At 48.9% G+C, this 24,767-nt stretch overlaps 1 protein-coding gene across 4 annotated transcripts in view; it reads left to right on the forward strand.

The window, feature by feature from the left end:
• OTOF (otoferlin) overlaps positions 1-24,767 on the forward strand; it is a 92,589-nt gene that overhangs the window by 8,373 nt on the left and 59,449 nt on the right. For all 4 annotated transcript variants that reach the window (XM_042933484.1, XM_042933483.1, XM_042933482.1 and 1 more), the window contains exons 2-3: positions 7,136-7,194; positions 21,721-21,809. In XM_042933484.1, the coding sequence (XP_042789418.1) occupies positions 7,136-7,194; positions 21,721-21,809 (148 nt within the window). The remainder of the gene's footprint in view (positions 1-7,135; positions 7,195-21,720; positions 21,810-24,767) is intronic.

The following is a 24,767-nucleotide window of genomic DNA, read 5'->3' on the forward strand; positions in this document are numbered from 1 at the left end:
ATGTTAAAAAGCTCCAAATAATTGGAAATTAAACAATACCCTTCTAAATAACCTATGGTCAAAGAAGTAAACCAAAGAGAAATTATAAGACATTTCCAGCTGAGTGATAAAGAAAATACAACATGTCAACATTTATAGTCTTAAATACCTATGGCAGAAAAGAAAAAAGTCCAACATCAATGGTCTAGGTTTCTGCCTTAAGAAGCTGCTGAAAGAAGATCAAATTAAACCCAAGTCTTAAAAACATCATGATAATTGAAATAAGCCAGACACAAAAGACCACATATCAAACGAATCCATTTAGTGTACTTGAAATACCCTGAATAGACAAACCCATAACGACAGAAAGTGAGTTGTTGCCAGGGACTGGGGCTAGAGAATGGGGAATGACGGCTAATGAGTGTGGGCTTTCTTTTGAGGGGCACGATATTCTGGAATTAGATCGTGGTAAATGTTGTACAACTTTGTAAATGTACCCAAATCACTGAATTGTACACTCGAAGTGGGTGAATTGTATGGTTTGCGAATTAGATTTCAATAAATAGAAATAAATACAACCTAAAAAAATATTAAATCCAAGAGAATTTAAAAAAGGAAATGAAAAAGCCAACAAAGCTGAAAGTTGACTCTTTGAAAACAAATAGGTAAATTGTAGCAAGAATGATCAAGAAAAAAACCCCAAGAAAACACAAATTACCAATATTAGGAATGAAAAAAGGGGTATCATTTTATTAAAAAGAAAATAGGAAAATACCACGAATAACTGTATCTCAATAAGTGTCTATAACTCAGATTAAATGGACAAATCCCTTGAAAAAAACACTTGCCAAACTGACACATAGTTCAGGATCTATTAAAGACATAAAATTTAAAATAAAAATGATGGCGATTGTGATGGTACACTGCTTTCCCATAAAGAATGCTTTAGGTCTAGATAGAATTCACTGGTGAATTCTAGAAAATATTTAAGGAAGAAATAATACTAATCTTACACAACTTCTCGATAATAGAGAAGGAAGAACACTTTGTAACTCATTTTATGATACCAAACCCTGATAAAGACCTTATACAAAAAGAATATTAGAGCCCAATATCCCTCATGAACAAGGATGTAAAATCCCTAACAAAATATTAGTCAGTTGAGTAGCAATCCACGAAAGGGATGACACATCATGACAAGTGAATTTTATCCCAGGGATACAAGGTTCGCTTAAAATGAGAAAGCTAATCAGTTTCTGGGTGTCCTCAGTTGGTTGAGTGTCCGACCTCAGGTCAGGTCATGATCTTGCGATTTGTGAGTTCAAGCCCCGCGTCAGGCTCTGTGCTGACAGCTCACAGTCTAGAATCTGCTTCAGATTCTGTGTCTCCCTCTCTCTCTGCCCCTTTGCCGCTCATGCTTGCTTGCTCTCTCTCTCTCTCTCTCTCCCTCAAAAATAAATCAACATTAGAAAAATAAAATTAGAAAGCTAATCAACATATTCACCATATTAACACAATACAAGAGAAAAACCACCAACAGATACAGAAAAGCTTTTGACAAAATCCAACATTTATTCATGATAAAAACGCTCAGCAAACTAGGAGTAAGGGGAAACTTCCTCAATCTATTTTTTTTTAATTTTTTTTTTTAACATTTATTTATTTTTGAGACAGAGACAGAGCATGAACGGGGGAGGGTCAGAGAGAGGGAGACACAGAATCCGAAACAGGCTCCAGGCTCTGAGCTGTCAGCACAGAGCCCGACGCGGGGCTCAAACTCATGGACCACGAGATCATGACCTGAGCTGAAGTTGGCCGCTTAACCGACTGAGCCACCCAGGCGCCCTGGAATTTCCTCAGTCTAATAAAGGGTAACTACAAAAAGCATCCAGCTAGCTAGAGGTGCCTGGGTGGCTCAGTTGGTTAAGCATCTGACTCTTGGTTTCAACTCAGGTTCCATGATGACAGCATGGAGACTGCTTGGGATTCTCTGTCCCTCCCCTGCTTTTGCTCTCTCTCTCTCTGTCTCTCAAAATAAATAAATAAACTTTAAAAAATCCAGCTCATATCCTACTTAATCCTGAAACGTTGAACATTAAGATCACTAGCAAGGCAAGAATACTCACACACAGACTATGACCCCGTAATAAAAATAAATGAATTACTGATACATCAACAACATGGATGAATCACAAAAATATTACATTGACTGAAAGAAGCCAGACACAAAAAAGTACATTCTGTATAAGTCCATTTATATAAAGTTTAAAACAGGCAAAACTAACCTTTGGTGATAGAAGTCAGAGCAGTGGCTTGCTTATGGAGGGTAGAGACTGATTGGAAAATGGGGTGAGAGAACATCTTGAGGAAATGGCGATGTTCTATATCCTGATTGTATGATGATTACACAGATGTATTCAGTTATTGAAACTCACCGAGTTGTGCACTTAAGATCTGTGAATGTAAGTTGTACCTTGTTAAAAAAAAAAAAAAAAGACGCTAATCATACCTAAAATATCTAAAACTTGAAAAATATTACATAGCTTGGGAAGAAAATTGTTTCTGATTATAGACGACTAAAAAAAGCTACACAATGTGATTCACAGTAGAAAAGACCATTTTTATATTTAAGACATAACTTAAATGTCAAAAAGAAAAACAGGACCCTTTAATGGAATAATAGCCATTTTTTATTGGGTGATGAACTACGTACTATCTTTTGTTCCAATTTAGGGATGAGGAAACTAACGAAGAGAGGCTAACTTCTTCAAGGGCGCATGGCTAGCAAGGGGTAGAGCTGGGGTTTGAACTCAGAATGTCTCACCGAAGAGCCTTACCACTATCCTGTGACCCCCTGTGCTTGTGAGGGACTTGACGCTTTACTGAGTTTCAGTTTCCAGTTCCAGGATGCAGGCTGGTCCAGGACAGTTGTCCCCAGTTTATAGATGATAACTCTAAGACTCCGTGGGGTGGAACCGCCAGCTCCAGGCATGGGTACAGGCCATGATGTCCCTGAAGCTTGTCCTCAGGACATTCTCCTTCCCCTTTAGATGGTCCACCACCCCACCCCGAGGTGGGGTGATGCTTTTCATTTTCCCCTTCGCCGTCAGAACTCGCCTGTCCTGTGTCCTGCTCCTTCAGGGCTCCGTTCTCCGCTCACACTGTCCTCTCTGCCTGGACGTCCCTCTCTCTCTCCCGTCTCCCCAGAGTCAATGCCCAATGTCTTCCTTGATCTGCTAAGCTGAGCTCTTTGCTCCTTTTCCTGTAGGCTCACTTTATTCATACTTTGTGCACGCCAGTGATGACATTTTGCCTTGTATAGTAGCCTTTTACGCGTCTGACCCATCCGCCTCCCGGATGGTAATAAGCTTCTTCAGTCAGCGTCCCAGTACGAAATATCTTTGTAGATCCCCGCCCCTTCCTCCAGGGCCGAATGGCCTCACTGACACAACAGGAGAAGACCCCCTGGCACATGGGAGTGACTGAACGCACCCCAGCTAACAACCCAGTGCCTATATACCTGCCTTTTCTCAAGGTTTGCCTCTAGCAAGGTCAACTGTCTGGAAGAGGGAGCTGTTCAGTGCCACTGAGGCATTTGTACCCGTAAGTGGCATCACGTGAAAGCCTAGCAGAGCACTCCATCCTGCAAATGAGACAAGAATTGAGCTCACCTTCATCTCGGTGAAGTGCAGGAGGGATATTTTCCAAGGCAAACGACATACCAGATACTTTTATTAAGCTTTGGACTCTTGAGTCCCTCCATCTGGGTGTATCTGATGCCACGGCACTTATTATAGTTGTGAACACAGAGTCAACCACTCAACCTTCATTTATTGACTCAGAGAGGACTTTTTTCCAAACCAAACAGCTCCGCTATCCCGGGAGCAGCTGCCTCCGAAGGAAGGGAGGTTGCTCTTCAATTTTCCCCACCTAATCTCCTGCTCGCTCTATCCGCAAAGCCTCCTTGCTGCAAGGAACAGGCTATTTTCTTTCTCCCAAGCCTCATTCTCAATCTTCTCTGTGGCAAGAAAGGTGATTGGATATTGGGATTTTAAATGGTTTTGTCTCAAAGCCATTTAAAATGGAGCTGAAATGTCAACCGGATTGGTGTTGAATGGAGTAGATGGTTAAGTGGAAATGAGCTTGAAAGGTGAGACAGGGTTAGTAATCCCCACTGAAAACTTGGAAGGGGTGACAAGAGGTCCCTGGCTCTGTCTTAATGAATGCAAAGGACCCCAGGAATGATCCCTGCCACCGTTTGTACAGACCCTCCTAAAAGATGGCGTTTCAAAAATGCTTAAGGGCACTCTGTTCCTGTACAATTGATTCGGTTGTCTTAGCAAACCTTTCTTTTTTTCTTTCTTTTTTTTTTTTTTTAATATCTAGAGGTAGAATTTAGCTCATCCTGTTTGACAATATTCACTACATTTAAATCCCCAGAGCCGGAAGCAGTGAGGTTTTCCTGCATTTTGAAACAGAGCCCTGATGTATAAATTCTGCAGTGGCTAATGTCACCGTATTTTACGTCGTCTCTAACAAGGCTGTAGGAAATACGCAAGCAGGGATGGGTTTGAGCCTCCCTGGCTTCATGCACATGTTGGACTGTCCCTCCCTGCCTCTGCTCCGGCTGGGCTGCTTGGTTTTTGCTCCAGGAAACCCTTGAATACCGCCAGGTACAGGCTCATTACAATCTTCTAGGATGAAGAGGCCTTTGATTATTCAGAGAGGCGGGTCCTTGGGGGAGCCCCAGTGCACACATATGCTCACTCGATTCTCCGTTTATACTGGATGTTTCCTGTGGGGAAAATTACAAGAAGCTCAGGCACCATCTCTCAGGTTTCCCTGTCCTCCCCTGGCTGCCTTGGGGTTCGTTGTTAAGATTTTTCTTTTTGGTTTTTTGTTTTGTTTTGTCCCTAGCTAGTGCTAAAGAGTCTTTATTCTCATCTGTCTACTTCACATCTATTTTCTGTAGCTTCTGCTTTACAGCTTCTTCCTCATTATCTGAGATGCAACCCTTCCCCAATATGCCCATCTTCCAAACACACACACACACACACACACACACACATTCTTCCTCAGACCATGCACCTGCCTCTGACATCACACCCCCAGCCTCCCTCTTGTCAGGGAGGAGCTACAGACTGGCTCCTAAAAACCAGGCAGGCCCTGGAGATCTCTGTACCAACCCTCTTATCCTGGAGGTGAGGCAGCCAAGGCCAGGGGAGAGAAGTGGTTCCCGGGGTTTGAGCCCCAGCACTGTGCAGGGTCAGAGGGGGCTCACTCCAGTACCCCGTGGCCTGGTGCTGGCCATGCTGGGTCACTGCATGCACCCCCTCTCCATTGCCAAGTCCTCTCCTGATTCCCCAACTTGCCCTTCAGTGACAACCAGAACTAGGCCTCAGAGTGGGGGGCTGAATTCAACCTTGAGACAGCCCTTCAATGACATGGACCACTGATTTAGGTTGGCGGGGATTTAAAAGCAATTTTTGCCGGGGGGGGGGGGCACCTGGGTGGCTCAGTCCACCAAGCATCCGACTTCAGCTCAGGTCATGATCTTGTAGTGTGTGAGTTCGAGCCCCGCATCAGGCTCTGGGCTGACAGCTCAGAGCCTGGAACCTGCTTTGGATTCTGTGTCTCCCTCTCTCTCTGTTCCTCCCCCACTGACACTCTGGCGCTCTCTCTCTCTCTCTCTCAAAAATAAAGATTAAAAAACATTTTTTTAAGAAAATAAAAGCATCTTTCTTTCAATTTCAAAAGTAAAGCACAGTCATGGAAAAAAAATTCGAACTTAAGCGTATATGGTGAAAGGTCAAAGGATGCTGCTTTCAATCTCTTCTTCCCCCTGCTAGCCCGAGGGGACCATTTCTAATGGTTTGAGATCTCTGCGTATTCACAGATAAAATACCTTGGTTTGGGTCTTTGGGGTGTGGGAGTTGTATACAGGATCCTGTTATTACACATGCTACCTTTTCTTCCCCCCCGCTGGTGTGCAATTGACAGACGATAATCACTTCTTTCTAATACCCCTATCTCTGGGTTTCTCCTCAGAAATTACACATCCTTCCCACATGCTCCACCCCACACACACCAAAAACCAACCCTCCCCCCCCAAAAAAACCAATATTTAGCCTCCCCGCTTGTACCACTCTCTAGCTCACACAAAATCGTGCCTTGCGGTATGAGTTCTGTGGCATTGAACCGGCAGCCTCTTCCAGCTCCTACTAGCCCATATGTGCATTTCATCCACCCCTTTATCCTGAGTTTCCAGGGGGTAGCCTGGTACATCGTAGACTCCAGTGAACGTTTCTCAGAGCAAACCGAGCTGGCCCATGCACCGCACACATTCACCCTCCCCAGGCCCCCCAACCTGCCCTCCTTCTCTCCCGGTTACGGTTCTTCCGGAAACAGGGCCGGTTCTGACTGGATGGGCCAGAAGGGCGGGCAGCTTTGCTTCTGCCCTGGCAGGTGGCTTATGGATGTGGGGTGCCGGGGTGCTGGGAAAATGTGGGTCCATATCACCCTCGCTAGTACCCCGGCCGGTGGGGAAAGGAGGGGGCGGCACGGCGGAGAAAGCCCCAGAGGCTTTCCGGTCCAAGGCCCACGGGACCATGAATGAGAGAGCCGGGGAAGGTGAAGGCCCTTGGCTTTGGGGGGAAGAAGGTGTGGGGTGTGGCTGGTTGTGGCGGGGCCTGGCTTGCGCAGCAGCTCCCGGGTCTGGCTGTGGACACGGTCGCAGAGGCGGCTGCCGGCTGGCAGGGCACCCACGGCCCCGGGGACCAGGCTTCTGCTCAGGACAGCCGCAGGCCAGGGAGAGCCAGCAGAGCCAAGGGGACAGCAAAGGGCCAAGAAAGCCACCGGGAGAGCGGCAAGGTGGAGAAAAGAGTCCCGGGTCCCCTCTCATGTCTACCTCTGACCAGCCCGGGGGCTTTTTTACTTTAGTGTTGCCACTTGTAAAATGGAGCTGATGGCAGTTAGGCCTGTGTCGCAGGGCTCCCGAGGTGGTCAGGGGAGACAACACGGGAACTTGCCACATCCTGGAGAGTGCAGCACAAGACCTGGGGCCCCTGGTTGGTGCTGTGCGAATCGAAATGCTGCAGTGGTGACTGCCAGGTGGGGAGGTCTCACCCCAAGCTTCTTGTTTTCTTTCCCCACCCAGGGCAGTCCTTCTACTCCCGGGTGCTGGAGAACCGTGAAGATGTGGCTGACTTCGACGAGGTAAGATGCCCCGGGGAGCAACTCAAGCCCCAACCGAGGAGCCCACTGGCCCCGCATTCCCTTCCACCCAGATCCTTCTCAGGGACCTCCGCGGGGAGACACGGTGGGAGAGATTCCCCCAAAAGGTTCTTTTGAACCTCAGGCTTAGAGAGTCGAGTAAATCATGTGCCCCTGCTTATGGTGCATTATCTCAGTGTTCCTACAACCATGCTCTGGTTTTGATGTATGTTTGCATGTATCGTGGATGTGTCATTCTCTTTTATCCCCATATTCCTTCCCTCCATCTACAGCCATACTAATGTGCTTAACGTGCATCTTTTGGTTTCTTGTGTGTTCTGACACAAATTTTTGAGTACATAATTTTGTTTCCTTAAATGGCATTGTTAAAGTAAATGGCATTGTTAAAGTAAAATGTTACTTAAATAGATTTTACTTTACTTCACTGTGTAAGATTCTTGAGTTCCATCCACATTGCCTCACTAATCTGTTGCTTCTACCTGCTGCTCAGTACTCTATGGGCCCATCCAACACATATTACGGTGTTCCTCCAGCCTGGTTTGTCTAGGACCCAGGGGGTTCCTGGGACACAGACTCTAAGTGATAAAATGGGGAAAATCCTGGTCCAACTAGGATGAGTTGGTCATCCTGCACATCCTTTGCCTACTTACTCCTCCAGAAAAGAACCTCCAGCTTGCCTCTAACCAACCCCCATCACCGCCATCAGAAATGCAATGACTATTCTTATGCCTTTCCCCTTTGGACTTGTGTGAACATTTCTCTGGAATATACAGCAGGACATGGAATTGCTGGCTCACAGGGGTATGCATACCCTGCAGCTTACCCAGCACTGCCATGGTCTACACTTCTACCAGCAGTGCATGAGGATCCCTGATTCCCACATCCTCATCTACACCTAGTGTTATTCAGCTTTCTGATCTTCATCAGTCCAACAGTGGTGCCTCACTGTTGTTTTAATAAGACATTTAAAGTTTCCTCTTTTGTAAATTGCCTGTTCATAGCCGTTGCCCTTTTTCTCTGTTGGTATAGCTGTCTTTTCTTTTTCTTATTGATTTGCAGTGGTTCTTTGTATGTCCAAGATATCAACCCGTGTTGGATTTAGAGACTGAACATTTCTCTCAGCCTGCCATCTACTAACTTTACCCCCTCATTGACTAGAAGTCCTTAATCCTGGTGTGTTTTCAAGTTTTGTTGAAGATGTCTTTCCAGTCTTCTAGGTTACAGATATATTTCCCTACATTTTCCGATTCTATGTATGTGGAATCTTTTACCTTGTGTGTGGTTTTAGAGAGGGATCATTTTATTTTTCTCCATATAAGAAGCCACTTTTCATGACATCAACTTGCTAAGCAATTATATTCTCTCCATTTATTGTATGTTAAGGTCTGTGTCTCAGCCTACTATTCTATCCCTTTAATCTGTTTGTCTGTTTTTGAACTTTCCCACACTGTGTCCATTAATATGGCATTTTTGTATGTCTTAGTATCTAATGAGGCAAGTACTCTCAAGGGAACTATTCTTTTTCAAGGTTGAACTATTCATGGACCTTTATTCTTCCAGATCATTTTAAAGCAAGTTTATGAAATCCTTCCAAAACCCAACTGGAATTTGGATTAAATTTGCAAATTAACTTAGGAAGATATTGACTTTTTATACTATTAAATCATCTATTCAAATTATCCACCATGCTTTACTAGCATTTTTAAGTTTTCTGCATAGGAGTCATATAATCTTGATTATTTTCTAGATGCTTCCTGGTTTTGTTGTTGTCATGAATGGTGTCTTACTTTTACTACATTTTTTAGTTGGTTATTGCTGGCCTAGAGAAGGCTTTCCTCTCCTTTAGAAGTCCTGCTTTCATCTAAGTCTGGATGGTTTGGGGAGGGGGCTCTTCGGCCCCCTTTTCAATTTCTCTGTGTCTTCTTGCACCAGTTTTGGATTTCTATATTTTTCTAGACCTTTTTACGTTTCATCTAGGTTTTCAAGTTTACTAGTACCTATTTGAAGGTAAAGTTTTAAAATTGTTTTAAAATCTTTTTTGTGCTCATGGTTATTTCCCCTTTTGTATTCCATACTGAATTTATTTGTGTCTTCGTTCTGTTTCTCTTGACCTTGCTAAAGATCCGTTTATCTTATTAATCTTTGTTAAGAAACAGCTTTTGGATCATTAATCTCTTCTGTTGTTCTCCATTTCATTGATTTCTGTCCTCTTAAATTATTTCTCTCCTCCTTGTTTATTTTGTTTTCCTCTGTGCCTCTTTTTGTAACTTCCTGAGCTGGGTGCTAAGCCTGTTATGTTTAACTTTTCTTATTTCTTGATAAACATGTTTAAAGATATAAAGTTTGCTCTATATACAGTTTTTTAAAGTTTATTTATTTATTTTGAGAGGGAGAAAGAGCATGAGTGGGGAGGGATGGATAGACAGGGAGAGAGAGAATCCCTAGCAGGGTCTGAAATGTCAGTGCAGAGCCTGAAGCAGGGCTCAATCTTATAAACTGCAAGATCATTACCTGAGCCGAAATCAAGAGTCAGATGTTCAACTGGCTGAAACACTCAGGCACCCCTATACACAGTTTTAACCACATCCTACAAAATTTTATATGTAGTATTTTCATATCTTCAGCTTTAAACATTTTTTATACTCCTTTATGCTTTTCTTTTATTTTTTATTTAGTAAAAAAAATTTTTTAATGTTCATTTCTTGATAGAGAGAGACAGAGCACAAACAGGGGAGGGGCAGACAGAGAGGGAGACACAGAATCTGAAGCAAGCCCCAGGCTCTGAGCTGTCAGCACAGAGCTCAATGTGGGGCTTGAACTCACAAACCGCGAGATCATGACCTGGGCTGAAGTCGGGCACTCAACCGACTGAGTCACCCAAGCGACCCATAATTTTCTTTTAAATCCAAGAGTTAACTCAATAAGAATATGTTACTTCGTTTCCAAATACATATTATGTTTTAGCTCCTTATTTTTTTATTTCTACTTTTATTTCGTGATGGTCAAAAGCAGTCTGTATGATATTGATCCTTTGGAATTTATTGAGACCACGGTGATGGCCTCTATTCATGGTCATAAATGGTCCCTCTGCCTACAAGGAATGTGTTCAGTGCAGGATTCTCTAGAGAGAGCAATGTCACTTCAAGCTTGTATGATGTAAGTTCAGTCTTCATAGTTATACTATTCGGTTCTTCACATATTCTGCTTTATTTTTCTCTACTTGATCTATCAGTTTCAAAAATGATTGCAATGAAACCCACTTCTACAATTGTTGATTTGTGTGTTTCTTCCTGTGGCTGTCAGTTGTTCCTTGATGTGCTTTGAAACTATATTACTAGTAAGTTCTATACGTTCATGATGGCTATGTCTAGTTGCTTATTTTTCTTTTTACTGGTATTTAATATCCTTCTTTGTCTCTGACAGTGTTTTTTCCATTACTTTCTATTTTATCAGATGTTAAGATTACTATCTCAGCTAATTTTGGTTCACTTGCCTGGTGTATCTTTTTTAATTCTTTTATTTTCTTGGTATATCTTTGTTCATGTTTCCATTTTCAATATTTCTATGCTTTTAAATTCAAGTGTGTCTTTTTAGGGCTTGAATTATTAATTTTTCTCACCCAATATGAGAATCTCGTGCTTTGATTAGCTTTTTTCATTTACATCTATTGTAATTGTTATTATTATAATCGCTATTTTTATTTCTACTATCATTTTATTTTATGTTTTCCATTTACTGAACTTTTTGTTTGTTGTTTTGTTTTCTCCTTTCCAGCTTTCCATTGGCTAGATCAGGTTTTCTTTTGTTAGGTGAAAAGTTATACATTCTATGTTTGTTTCCCAGGCAGTCACCATTCCTTAGTCATGTTTATGTATCTCTGTCCATGGCTGAAAAACAAATCGGTAATTATAGCTCCCCCTATCATGACAAGTATTGTAATACTCTCCTATGTCTTTTTGATTTCCCTTCCTCAGCCCACACAGTCTGGATTATACATTTTTTAGAGAGTGAGAGAGAGAGTGCAAGTGGGGGAGACAGGCAGAGGGAGAGAGAGAGAGAAAGAGAGAGAATCTCAAGCAGGCTTCATGCTCAGTATGGAGCCCAACCCGGGGCTCGATCCCACGACCCTGCCATCATGACCCAAACTGGAACCAAGAGTCAGAAGCCCAATGGACTGAGCCACCCAAATGCCCCTAAATTATACAGTTTTCATTCTAGGTTCTTATGAATGTGTCTTCTCCTTTTCTTTTATTTGTCCAAGCCTTCTTTTTCTTTTTGAGGACAGTAGTAGTCTTTTTACCAAGATATCTGATCACTTTTACTTCTCCTATCTCTTGAAGCCTCTCTTGGCATTGTTTTTCTTCTTATTTGAGTACTTCCCCTAAAAGCGGTTTCAAATTGGGTCTTTGTGTAGCAAACCTTCTAAAGCTTTGTAAATCTGAGGACAGTTTCTTATTCAGATCTCAATGAGACTTTCACTAGATACAAAATTCGAGGCTCAAAATTCTTTCCTTTACAACTTCAAAAACATCAGTGCCTGTTACTGTTGAGAAGTCCGATGGCCATCTGGCTCTTGTACCTTTGTGCGGGATCTTTTCTTTCTCTCTGGAAAAGAAAGTATAATTCTATCTTTGATATTCTCAAATTGTATTCTAATGTGTCTAACTGCAGGGTTTCTTATCTTTCCTGTTTTGCACTATTTTGTGAGCTCTTTTCAAATCCAAGGCTTTTCATCTTTCACTTATTATAGAAAATTCTGTCTCCATTATTCTTTTTCAAATATTCCTTCCATTCAGTTTTTATATTGTTCTCTCCTCTGCAACTCCTATTATCAGATGCCACCACTTGTACCTCTAGCTGCCATTTCTTAGCTTTTATGGGTTTTTTTTTGTCTATCAGTCTTTTGCTGCTGTTTTCTGAGAGAGTTCTTCAAAATGATCTTCCAATTTACTAATCTGTTCTTTTTTTCTCATGATCCCTTGTTCTTGTTTTATATTGCGAATCTATGCCAAAATGGTCCATTTTGTTCTGATGATCGTGCTTCAGTTAGAATATCCTGTTCAGCGCATGGTCTTGCCTCTTTAAGACATGTCTCTCCAAGTGTCTATTGACTTTGCCCTGTTCAAGTGCTCGTGGTATCAGCCACTCTGTCTGGTAACCAGTATTGGGGAAGCCTCAGAAGCCAGCTGGGTCAGGCCCTAAGGGTTGAAGGGCAGGCATGAGTAGCAGGGGCCCCCCCAGTCACGGCAGAAACAGGCAGGGTCTCATCCCTAAGCCTTTAAGGAGAAGCATGGTTCACAGAAAGCAGGCTAGATTTTTTAACAAAGTAGCTTTGGGGTTTCACTGAGAGGAGGTCCATGAACACATATTCTCTCTCTTTCTCTCTCTCTCTTTTTTTTTAAAGTTTATTTATTTATTTTGAGAGAGACAGAGACAGTGCGAGTCAGGGAGGGGCAGAGAGAGGGAGACAGAGAATCCCAAGCAGGCTTTGCACCATCAGCGCAGAGCCCCACGCAGGCTTCGAACCCACGCAACTGCAAGATCGTGACCTGAACCGAAAGCGAGAGTCGGACGCTTAACCAGCTGAGCCCCCCAGGCGCCCCTCCACCTATTTTCGTCATCGCAGTAGGGCTGTTGTCACCATTTCATGAGTAAAGGAGCAGGCAGCGATCGCCCGAAGGTGAAGGCAGGGATTGGCCACCGCAGAATTCGGGAAGGTTTTTCTCCCGTCTGCTATCCTACTGCTGAATCTGCTCCCTGACCGCCTCTGCTGGGCAGCCTCCGTCTTCCCCCAACACAGATCCACAGATCTGCTCAAAGAGGCTTTGGTCTCGTGTTCTCACAGTTGTTTGTTTATTACTTCCTAGAATCCGTATTTCCCTTTGGCTTCCATAGTTTCTCCAGGGTTGATTCTGGGGTGAGAACCAGCAGTCTTAAGTTACCATCCTGGCCTGAAACAAAAGCTCTACTGTGACCTCCAGAATAGCTTGCCCCTACTTTCCTGGGCTTTGCTTCTCGCGTTTGGCTCAACTGCACTGGGAAAGGCCTCGTGGCAGACTCTTCCCTTTGACGCTGGTATTTAGCTGAGAAGCCACCAGGCTGAGGGGCCACCCAGAACCCCTGTCTCCTCCTCGCATTGGGCCCATCCCACACAGTGTGGTTGTGTCTGTAGGCGCAGAGCCACAGGCACAGAGAAGCAAGCACTTGACCTTCTCTCCTGCGCTCAAAAGCAGCCATTGGCCATCACCGCCTGCAGGCTGTGCCCTCCCCAGGGAGAATTCTGTTCTGGAGGTCTCCCCTCCTTGCTGTGTGACTTTCAGCCTCAAGTTCTAAGCCTCTGTTACCCATGTGTCAAATGGGGCTAATGATGGGTATGAAGTTATTGTCAAATGATGAACAGAATGAAGGATAATGGCAAAGGTGGACCCATTACTGCATACTAAGCCAGCATCCTGGACTTAGGCTGGCCCGGCTGTGCAACCTATGCTACCTTCCCCTCCCCAGTTCGTCAGTCAGGGCTCCGAGAGGAGAGAGTGGTTGCGTGAAGACACAGGCCGCCTGGCTCAGTCCCTCACAGTCCTGCCTCCCTGGGCCTCTGCCCCCAGTCGTCCAGGCAGAGCGTCTGACTGCCTCCTTCTCATCAAGTCTCCCAGGGGACTTGTTCGCCCAGGCCTCAGCCAGTGAGCAACCTGATGCCCCTTCCGAGGGCGCTACCACCCCTTTCCATTCACGGCACCCAGGATACCTGAGCCACAGGTATACATGACATTCAAAGTTAATCACCGTGTCCTCTCTCTTCCCGATGCCGCCCGACATGGGGCAGGTGGAGAGTCAGTCCCTCTGGCCCCAACACGACATGGCGCCCCGTTCTGAGTGCCTCCTGTGTGACAGGCTAGGATACCCCAGAGGGGGAAGCAGCTCGACAGCACATGAGAATCCACGTAGGAACGTGGCCACGGGGGAGTCTCTGGTTCCATGGTGGGGCGGGGGGGGGGGGGGGGCGCAAAAGCCAGGGAGTAATGAGCAAAAGCACATGGCCAGAGTCAGAGAGTAGCCCCAAGCTGGGGAGAAGTGGTCCTCACCTGGGGAACATTCCACCCACTCGAGAGCTGACTGGGAAGCTTCTGGTTGTCACAGTGGGGAGCCCACCGGCACTTGGTGGAATGGGGCCAGGCAAAGCCAGGGTTCGAAGTTCACGTTCAGATTAGATTATGAAGCCTCTGTGGATGCAGCCGCCGGAAGCTGCTCCTGGGCCTGACCCTCCCACCACCCTTGCAAGGCCTTACTGGGTCCTTCCGTGCCCCCTGCCACCACCCCTCCCTCTGACAAGTGGCCAGCAGCGCACCCCCACGAAGCAGGGAAGGCAGCCCCCCCACCCCCTACTCAGGGAGGGCCCCGGGGCCTGGGTCAGCTCAGCCCTCAAAGAGAGCCTTGAAGGGCACCCATGCTTATACCTGTCTCTGCAGACTGGGGTGGGCAAGTCATGAACTCTCTTGCTGGTCCTTGAAAGAACCAGCCTGTCTGTGGTTCCAGAACAAGCCTGGAAAAAGAACCTCATCTACCCTTCGCAAAACTTCTGAAGGCATCTTGGTTTTTCAGAAAGTCTCTTTTCTCACACTAGCTTACCGTGCCCGGGGCCTTAGGAACCAGCTCAGGGAGGTACAAAGCGCATTGGCAGGGGAGTCATGAGAACCGAGCTACGGTCCTCACTGAGGTATTTACAAACTCTGTGACCTTGGGCTGGGCCCTCAACCTCTCTGGGCCCCAGATTCCCCTTCTGTAAAATGGGATGTATTCCTTGCACTACCTTGTAGAACAGTCACATGGCTGAAAAATGAAATAAAAGACAAGACAGCAAATGTCTCTCCCTTCTGTGCTCGGACAAGGGTGAGAGGGGCTGTTGCAGGCTGGGCTGAGGAACTTGAGTGGGGAGGAGGTGGCCATGGAAGAAAGACAATGCTTCGGACAACAATAGGTGGAAACAGAACCTGGACAAGGTGTCTCCTTTCCCTGAGGCTGGAACCTGAGATCCTGCATTTAAACCTACAGCTCCGGAGGAGGGAGGGAAGGAGGGAGGGGAGAGAGAGAGAGAGAGAGAGAGAGAGAGAGAGAGAGAGAGAACATGAGCCTTTATGTCAGGCCAGTAGCTAGCAGAGGCCCCTGCCCTGGAGGAATGGGAGTGGTCCCCCTAGCCCACCCCAAGCCTGGGTCTAAGCCAGGATTTAAACCCAAGTCTATGTGACTCCAGAGCCTCTGGTCACTTGCAAAGTGAATGTGACTCAGTCCTACCTTCGAGGGGCTCAGTCCAGTGGGGAGATGGACCCGGTGTAGACAAAGGTAGACCACGGGTCTTCTGAACCCAGAGGAGGGAGAAGTCATCAGCCTGGGGTGGGGGACAGGGGCTGGCCTCACCTGCCCACTTTTCTTGTCCCTGGAAGTCACGGGCTGTGAGCTCCATGGGGCCAGGAATGCACCTGACTGGTTCATCACTGGCCTGGTACCCAGCACAGGGCACAGGGAATATTGCCAAGCAAAAGAACGAACATAAGAATGAACCCAGCTTGAGTCTTGGGTCTTTACATTCCCAAACAATCTCTTTTCCTAAAGCTTTGCAACACGCTCCAGTTCCGCCCCCCACCCCCCTCAAATCTGGAGGAATGTCCCTTTAAGTTCATTGTCTTGCTGATTGGGGGATGTTTCCAGACCTAGTCAGTGAGGGAAGCTCAGGATAATCCAGGTCATTCTCCGTCCTGCATCAGGGAAACCTTTCCATGGGTTCTAGATCGCCAGGGCTGATAGGAGGCAAAACTTTGCTGCCCCGGCCAGCACCTGCCAGGTCAGGCCCAAGCCTGGAGCTGTCGAACCAGGTCACAGCTCCTCATTCCCGAGGATCCTGAGACCCCTCCTCCTGCCAGGGGTCCTCCTTTCCCCCTTCTGCCCCTAACACTTGCCACCTTACTGTTGTCAGTGTTCCTATCACGGGTGGCAATTTCAGGTCCGTGGGTGTCTCCAGAACTATCCAGGAACTCCCACAGAACTAGGAAACATGCTTGCACTCTGTACTGCCCACAGTGCCATATACAAAGCCTTGCGCAAGGAGGTGCTCAGCAAACCCAGAAGGTGCTCGGGAAACATTTGCATGAGGCTTCCCGGCCCGTGACATCTTGAGTGGCAGTGTTTGGCCTAGCTGCTGTCTGAGTCCCCCCCAGTGTTTAGATGCTGACGTGGCATGGAATCTTAAATTGGCCCAGTCTCTGGGTCACTAATGTTCAGGGCACCTCCAGAAATAGAAGGCACAACTTTCAGCTGTTGTGGCCACGGAAAGAAAATCGTGCTAGTGCTGTCGCAGGCTGGGGAGAGGCCCTTTCTTCTCAGGAGCCTCCTGCAGTTCCTAGAGTGCCGTGCCCAACAATGCCAGGCCTTGCCCCCGGCTCCTGGAACTAACGATACGAGACGAATCGCGATAATAAGCGGCCATGTTGGTTGCACTCTTACCCTGGGCCAGGCTCTGGGCCGTGTTGCCCCAGCCTTGCGGTAACCCCAGAGAAACAGTACTGTGACCGTCACCCTCACTTTACAGAAGAGCAAGCTGAGGTGTGGAGAGGTGAACTAACCCACCCGTGCTCACCCGCCAGCAGGGAGCAGTGCCGCGGCCCAGCCAGCCAGTCGAGGTCCGTTTGTTGAGTGCCTCCTGTGTCCCAGGCCCTGTGCCAGATGTAGGGACACCTCCATGAACAAGATGAAAGAAACTAGGCCTGTCCGCTCTGCTCACGCTCTGAACTGCTCGGAGAGCAGCAGTCAAGCTATCCCTGGAGTTCTTGGGGCAACAGAAGGAGAGGGAGCAAAGCATCAGTGTGTGGAGGGCAGGGAGCACAGGTCCACCACTGCTGCCAGGCCTCCCTGACGTGAGTCTGACTGTTTGAGAGATTGGCATGCGTTCGAGAGAGTGTCACAGTTAGCTACTGCTGTGGAACAAAGCAGCCCAAAATCCAGGGACTGAGATATCCACATTCTAGTGTTTCTTACGCTTGTGTGAGTGGACTGGGCTCAGCTGGGCAGTTCCTCTGCGTCCGGCTGGGAGCGCAGTCGGTGCTGACTGTTGTCTGGGGCACCTTGGGCCTCCTTGTGGCCACACGTTCTCCAGGACCTCTCGCTACGTGGTCTCTCCAGCAGGGTAGCCTGGACTCCTTTACCTGGTAATTGACTTCTGAGAGGGTCTAACTGTAATCTCAAATACTAAGCTACATTCCCACTTACCAGCTGAATTACTTTGGGCCAATCCTGTCTGAGCCTCAGTTCCCTCATCTGCAAAATGGGGACTAAATTATGTAATGTGTATGAGGCGTGTAGCCAAAGCCTGGCGCATGGTCAGCCCTCAATAAATAAACGTTCTTGTTCCTGTCGATCTAGAAAGATTGTGAGCGCCACAGACCCCCTCAGCGAATCTCCCTGGTTTCGCTGGTGGGTCAAACCCCGAGCCAAGTATCAGGAGACTTGAGTTCAAATCCTGCCTCTGCCACCAACTGCCTATGTACCCTATGACATGGCTCACGCCCTCCGCTTCCCCATGTGTAAAAGAATCCCATCTTGGCCACGTCGCTGTGAGCCTCGGTTCTTAGCGGAAAGTGCTCGGGGAAGTATCTCGTTCTACCCAGACATGCTCTCCAGGGGCACAGGCCCGGGAGCTCCTGAGACCCCCAAACCTCCCACTCTGGTCTTGCTTCATTCTCCATACACGTCTGAGCACGACACCCTCCACTGGGGAGGAAGTAACAGCAAAACTGAGGAGGCCATGAGAAACGACATCTTTTCTGGTAAGAGAAAGGGGAAACCCACAGGCCAAGGCAGAAAGTGATGGAGGGAGAGGGAGAGGCCGCGGAGGGTCAGGGAGGGGTGAGGGTCAGCCCCAGACAGGTCGAAAGTCCCCAAGGGGAAAAACGCGACCAAACAAAATAAGCCACGCCTCAGATTTCTGCAGTGTTGTGTTGTCGCTTTACAAAATCCACCTGGGTGGTCTCGTTGGGTTCTTTCAACAGCCCCGTGAGGGAGATAGTGTGGCCCTCGTTTGTTTTATCGACAAGGGAGCCGAGGCTGAGACAGAGCCAGGGGTGGCCTTCGGTCACACAGCTAACTGGCGGCACCTCAGGGACTACCCTCTTGGTTGTCAGAGGGGCTGAGAGAAGTGACACAGGGCACGTCCTTCACTGCCGTTCTCGGGGCTCAGTAGGTACTTGCTGCGCGAAGGGAGGTGGCTGGAAATGCCGCGTGGGTCACAGCCAGGGAGACTGTGAGTCCTGGGAAGGGGGATGTAGACCTATTTGGGGAAGCAGCGAGGCAGCCACGGAAAAGTTTTCACCAAAGAAAAGTGAAAATGGAGGGAAGAGCCGAGGAATATTTAGACGCGGACCAAACACCAGGCCTCTGCTTCTGGAAGAGGCCAAGCGGGAGCAGCAAAGAGCTCCCGGGGCCCCAAGTCCTTTCCCTTAGCTGGACACAGCCTGCCTGCTCCGCCTCATGGCAGTGGGGGAGGGAGAGGACGCTGGGGTTTCACTGTCCCGGGAGGGTCCTTCCCTCGAGCAGGGGGCCTCAGACCTGGATTCACGTGGGAGCACCTGGAGGCGCCTACCATCCCGCGCCCGGACCTCCAGAGGCAGAGCGGGATGGTTAGAAACTTCTGGAAGTGATTTTGTGCGCAAGCAGGATGGAGAACCACTGAGGGAGGGACAGAGACTGAGAGAGGCTGGTAATGGGGGCGAGGCGGAGAAGAAAGCAGGGAAGCAGGAGAGGAGGACAGAGAAGGGGGTTGGGCAGACATGGGAGCCAGAGAGGTGAGGGGCGGGAAGAGAGAGTGAGGCTGGCCCGAGGACTCCCTGGGGACTAGGCCGGCTCTTCCCACGTGAAAGCCTCTGGACGGCCCTGGTCCCTGGCGTCCACGCTCCCTGTCCCCTGACCCCAGCCTCACCTGACCATCTGCTTCCTCCTGTTTCCTCCTCCTGGGGCTCCTTCTGGGAAGCCCTGAATGTGATCAGTTCTGGAAAGGGCAACCCCTGATCAATCCCGGAAAGGGCACCCCAAGCTGTGCCCCAGGGCCCATCCTGTGGAGTCTCATCGGCAGACCCAGCTCCCGACGCCCCGCTCCCCGGCCCGCCCGGACTCCCCTGCTCTCTGTGCATCAAGGGCCTGCGACGACCAGCTTGGTGTTCCTGTCACCCCGTGACCCGGTAAACCGCACCCCAGTCACTAGGCAAGTCCGTGCCTAGGGGTAAGCAAGCAGAAGTCGCAAGCAGCCTCCTTGTCTGGGTCCCTTTTCCTCCAGATGACTTCTGCTGATCCTTCGTGGTCACTTTGTTAATGTCACTGCTCAACACCCCTCCCTGTCATGGTCCCACTTCCACAGTCATGTCCTTTTTCTCCTAATCTGTCTCTCCTTCCAAAGCCCAAGATCCCACCCACACACCCTCAGGTGGACCAAACACCCCTGCCCCCTTCATCCCAGGGAAACCGAAACCTTGGAGGTTCCCCAGGCCTCTCCCCTCGGCACCGTGGCTAATGAGTTGGGCCTGAATTCACGAGCTGGCTTATTTCCCTGCAGCTCAATTAAAAGCAACTTCATTAAGGAAGCCACATACTCGGCCAAGCTCGAGGCATCCAGACAGCAGGGGCAGAAGCTGCTTAATGAGGCCTGCGGGCCCGGGGCCGGGCTTGTCCACTCATCCTGCCCTCCTTCTGTGTCCATGGCCTCCAAAATCCTCCCCAGGTCCAGCTCAGAACCCTCTCCCTCCTCAGCCTCCACCCCCTCTCCTTCCGCTGCTTCTCCCTCCCTCACCTGCCCACTCCAGCCGAATCCTCCCCGGGACTGAAGAGAGGGATGTGGGGCCATTTTCCCGAGACAGGTCTGTCCACATCGGGCAGTGACCTGCCAAGCTGGCCCGGTGCCTCCCAGTCCCCCTTGTCCCCGTTCTGGGGGAAGGAAGCTTCAGAATGGCTTGCGGGGCGAGTTCTCAGAGCGCCCCCCCCCCCACCCCCGCTGCCCCTGAGCCTGCTCAGCCACCACCAGCAGAGTTCTCTGAATCATGTTACCCCTGTGAGACCTGGCTTCTCGAGAACACAGGAGCAGCCTCTTGGGCTGGAGTATTCAGTGAATTAGTGCGTCTAAAGCATTCAGACCCCTGCATAATGAAAAGTTCTCTGTAAATGGCAGCTCTGATTCAGATTACTATCGTTACTATTTATTTCTAGCCTATCGAGCAGTCTGGCTTTGGTGGGGTAGAAACATGAAACAAATTTAAAAGTCACCACCTTCCACCTGTTCTGTCAAAATCCCCCTGGATACTGTCTCTTCACGGCTTCGGGAACAGACCTCAGAGCTTTCTGGTCATTCTCAGTCATCCAAAAGTCCGGTCCAGAAAGGTCTGCTACTCCAGCCTGACACCTTCTCGCTTCTGTCAGGCTTGTGGTGGCTCGGCACATGGAGTGGGGCAGGACGCCGGCTCAGGCCCTCCACATCTACCCCCTGCAGCCCGGGTCCCCTTCCTGAAGGGTCAGCCAGGGTCCCCTTCCTGAAGGTGCCTCAGTCTCTCTGAACAATTCTCCCGGCAAGGTGCCGCAAAAACACTGTGCCTAGGATATGACCGTGGCCACCTTTCCCTTCCCCAGTCTTCTTTACACCCCAGGAAGAAGGAGGGCTACGGTGGTGGCGGTGGGGGGTGCGGTGGGCAGCAGGCCCTCGGGGAAGCCCTGAGGGAGGTGTCTGCCTCTCTCTCAGCAGCTGTCTTTAGACCATGGGGTACTTAGCACCCTTGGCCCCGGCTTTGGGCCCACAGTGCCATTTCTAGGGCATCAGGAAAAATCCCACTCAGCTTCCTGCTCATCATTATTAATCGATTTAATGATGAAGCCAAGACAGAAGTGGTGAGAGTAAATTTAGAAACAGGGAATTGGAACCAGGCTGTCCCTCTTCTGTGGGCCTGACCCTGATCACAGCTGAGATCTGTCCCCAAAGTTAACATCACCCGTGGGAGGGGTGATTTGACCTGAATGGGGGAGCCCAGGACCTCCCACTCAAAGCAGAGCCTGGACTGGCCAGCGTGATTCTGGCAGGAGAGAGCTGGAAGCTTACAACTCCACTCAGCGCGCAGCAAAAAACAAGCCCACGCCCACAATCCTTGCTGTTCCCCCAGAGCCCAGCCTCCCCCACCCGGCTGCACCACCCACTCCAGAGCATGCCCGAGGTATTGGGCTGAGAGTCAGAAGTCCTGGTCAGCCCTCAGTTCTTCCACTTACCATATGACCTTGGGAAGGTCACTAGACTTCTCTGTGCGCCATCTTTGAAAGAGGAATGGGTCACAAGGTGCTGGTTGGAATTAAATGAGATTCTAGATGTGAAACTTATTCCTGTGGAGCACTGGGCCGATGCGAAGGGCTACCTTTAAGGAATCCCCCTCCTGCTCCTCATACCCCTCCCTGTCATTTCCATTTAAGGCCACAGCTGTCTCTCTCTCTTCCTAGACCTTCCGGTGGCCAGTGGCCAGCAGCATCGACAGCAATGAGATACTCGAGATTCAGATCTTCAACTATAGCAAAGTCTTCAGCAACAAGTAAGTGTGGGGTGGGAGAGGTGGGGTCCTAAGGGGCTGGGGGCCTGCCCTTCTCCTTGGGGTGCTCTCTCCTTTGGGTTTAAAAGGCGACTCACACCCCCAGCCTACCCTGGATTGATCATCAAAGACCCCCCTCCTTGCCCTCTCATGCTGTCTTCGGAGTCCTTCAGCCCTCCCAACCATTGTCAGCCAAGAACGCCCTATCCTCCCTTTCACCCTTTCTGTCCCCAGCCCCACCTCAGCTTCTTGTCCCCTTCTGTAAGTCTCCCCATTTACACCATCCTGGGTGACAGTTACCCAGCAGAGGAGTTAATATAATGGCAGATAATATAATGGGCCATCTGTAGCCTTGAGGACAAACTTGTCATACCCGGGGAGGACGAGAGGCTCTGAGTCAGTTTGGTGTGGTGGTTTGGGAGTCAGGCAAGCCTCACCTCAGATTTCCAGTTCAGTCGTCTATTGTGTGACCAGGAACTGGTTATATAACCTCTCTGTGTTTGATGTATTCACGTGTAGAAAGGGTAGGTACTTATCTCAAAGGAAGCTGTGAGAATTAAAGGATATAGATGTCCATTCATTCATTCCCCAAATGTTAACTAAGTGCCCACTCTGTGTCAGGCACTGAACTAGGTGCTGAGGATAGCGAGTGCCTGCCCTCATGGAGCTTACATTCTTCAATGAACACACCTATGACATGAGCACAATCACTACAAAGGGTTCAGTAAAAGTAGTGCCCATCCTTCTCAGAATTCAGAATGACTTGAGGAGTCTGGAATGGTGGCTGCACATAAGAAAGGTAAAGTCCCATTTGGGGGGTCAAAAACCAATTGCCTTTATACCAGCTAGAGGGTGTCATGGCTGAACAGCAACATGTCCAGAAAAACATGGAAATACTACTCACTGAGAGTGCAGCATTACTCAACAGCAGGAAGAGACTACAAATAAAAAAAGGGGGGACATAATCCTAGGTAATTTTAATAGAAGGAGGACAATCAGAGCAGGGGTGTTGAGAGAGGAGGGTTCCAATGCTCTCATGCTGGTTGGAGAGAATACCAGTAGTCAGCTCTTTGTGGTTGCCAAGGGAAGGGACTTTAAATCTGACAAGAGGATGAGAACTGGAGGAGAAAACCATAGAGGACATGTTCATCCACCTATATATCCATCCTTCTGTCCATCCTTCCATCCAACCTTCTGTCCATTCTTCCATCCCTCCATCCTTCCATCCATCCTTCCGTCTATCCTTCGGTCCGTCCTTCCATCTTTTCATCCATCCATCCATCCATCCATCCACCCATCCATCCACCCACTCTTCTAGTCACTCATCAAACACTTACTGAGCAAATATTCTGTACCAGACAGACACTGTGGTGGTCGCTAGAAGTACTAAAATGAGAGACTAAGTCACCATGCCTGTTCCCCGAGAAAGTTTTCTGCCATTTCCAGAGGCAGGACCAGGACGAGGGTGCATTGCTGAGAGACAGTAGACAGCTGAAAGGTAGCTTGAGCTCTCCAACCAATGAGCTCTTGGGAAGTAATGAGCTCCCCATTACTGGGAAAGGCCAAGCAGAGAGTGGACCATGATGTCGTAGGGGGGTGTTGGATTGAGATGGGCTGAACCACACAGACTTCAAGGATTCTGTGGTTTTTATTGGAAGCCCACGACATCTCAGCTGAGCATGGGATATGGGAATTTCAGCCCGCTGGCAGGCCCACAGGGGAGAAATTTAGGGCAGAGAGGCCTCCCCTTGGCCTCTTGGGGTGGCACATCATTCAGGCAGCTGCTTCTGGTATCCACAAGAGAAGTTAGTGAGATACCCCACCAGGGGCCCCCAAGAGGAAGCAAAACCTTCTTCCCTGGGATGAGACATCAGGTGACCTGTGAGGACAGAAGAAATAGGAACAGAGAAGGGCCCACACGCAGACCGAAGTGGGTGTGGAAAACGAAGAATTGGAAGCTGGGGGCCAGGAGAGACATCCAGGAACCCCAGCAAGGACCCACACGCAGATGTCAGAGCTTCCAGAAGCCTCAGAAGTCAGCCAGGGCAACCCTTGCTGCACAGGTAGGGAAACTGAATCTCAGAGAGGCTAGTGAGGCCACTGGACAGTGGAAGGGCCGGGGTAAGGCTGTCTGCTTCCTCATCTCCTTCCTAATCCTGGACCTTCCAGAAACCAGGATTTGTGAGCAGCGACTGTAGAAACCACAGACATGAAAGAGATTGGTACGTTGTTTCCAGCGAAGCCTCTAGACAGCCCCCAAAATGCTGGAAACCCTTAGAAATAGCCAAATCCTGGCTACAAACAAATCGAAGAATATTTGTTAAATTGAGAAACTGAACACCATCCCAGTGAATACGCCAAAACTTCAGGCTTCAATTAGTTGCTCTAAAATGCCAGAGGAGACAGAGGAGAGATTCTAACCTAATTCTCCCCTCTTCCTCTCTTCCCATCCTCCCTGACCCACCCACGAGGAGGCAGGAAACCCCTCCCAGGGAGGTCTGGGCCTGAAGGGAGAGGATCCTCTCATTTCCTCGGAAAGCCCATGGAATGTTGAAACACTGTTGGCTACAGGGCTGGGATGGGGAAAGGGGTGCCCGTCTCGTGGAGAACACAGACAGAGTCCATCCTGACACAGGCCAGCTTGGGGGCCGGCGTGGGAGGGCAAGGTACTTGGAGTCGGGTGGGGCCCAGGTCTGCCCACCCTGCGGTTGCCAGTCTGCTTCCCAAGGGGCAGCCGAACGGAGGGGAAGCCTCTGGGGTTTGCACCAGGCTCACCAGCCAGCAAAGCCACACCTGTCACACCTGGCCCCGAGCAGGCCCCCAATTACTTTGTGGAATGAATGAATGAATGAATAAATGCCCCCATGGGGTCAGGAGGCAGAAGGTACGCAGGGTGGAAGGGTCTGGAAGCAGAAATCCAAATGGCCTTTCTTCTCTGAAGAACTCATGGCACCCTCCAGG

Source organism: Panthera leo, chromosome A3, assembly GCF_018350215.1.
Source record: "Panthera leo isolate Ple1 chromosome A3, P.leo_Ple1_pat1.1, whole genome shotgun sequence".
Taxonomy (NCBI): Eukaryota; Metazoa; Chordata; class Mammalia; order Carnivora; family Felidae; genus Panthera; species Panthera leo.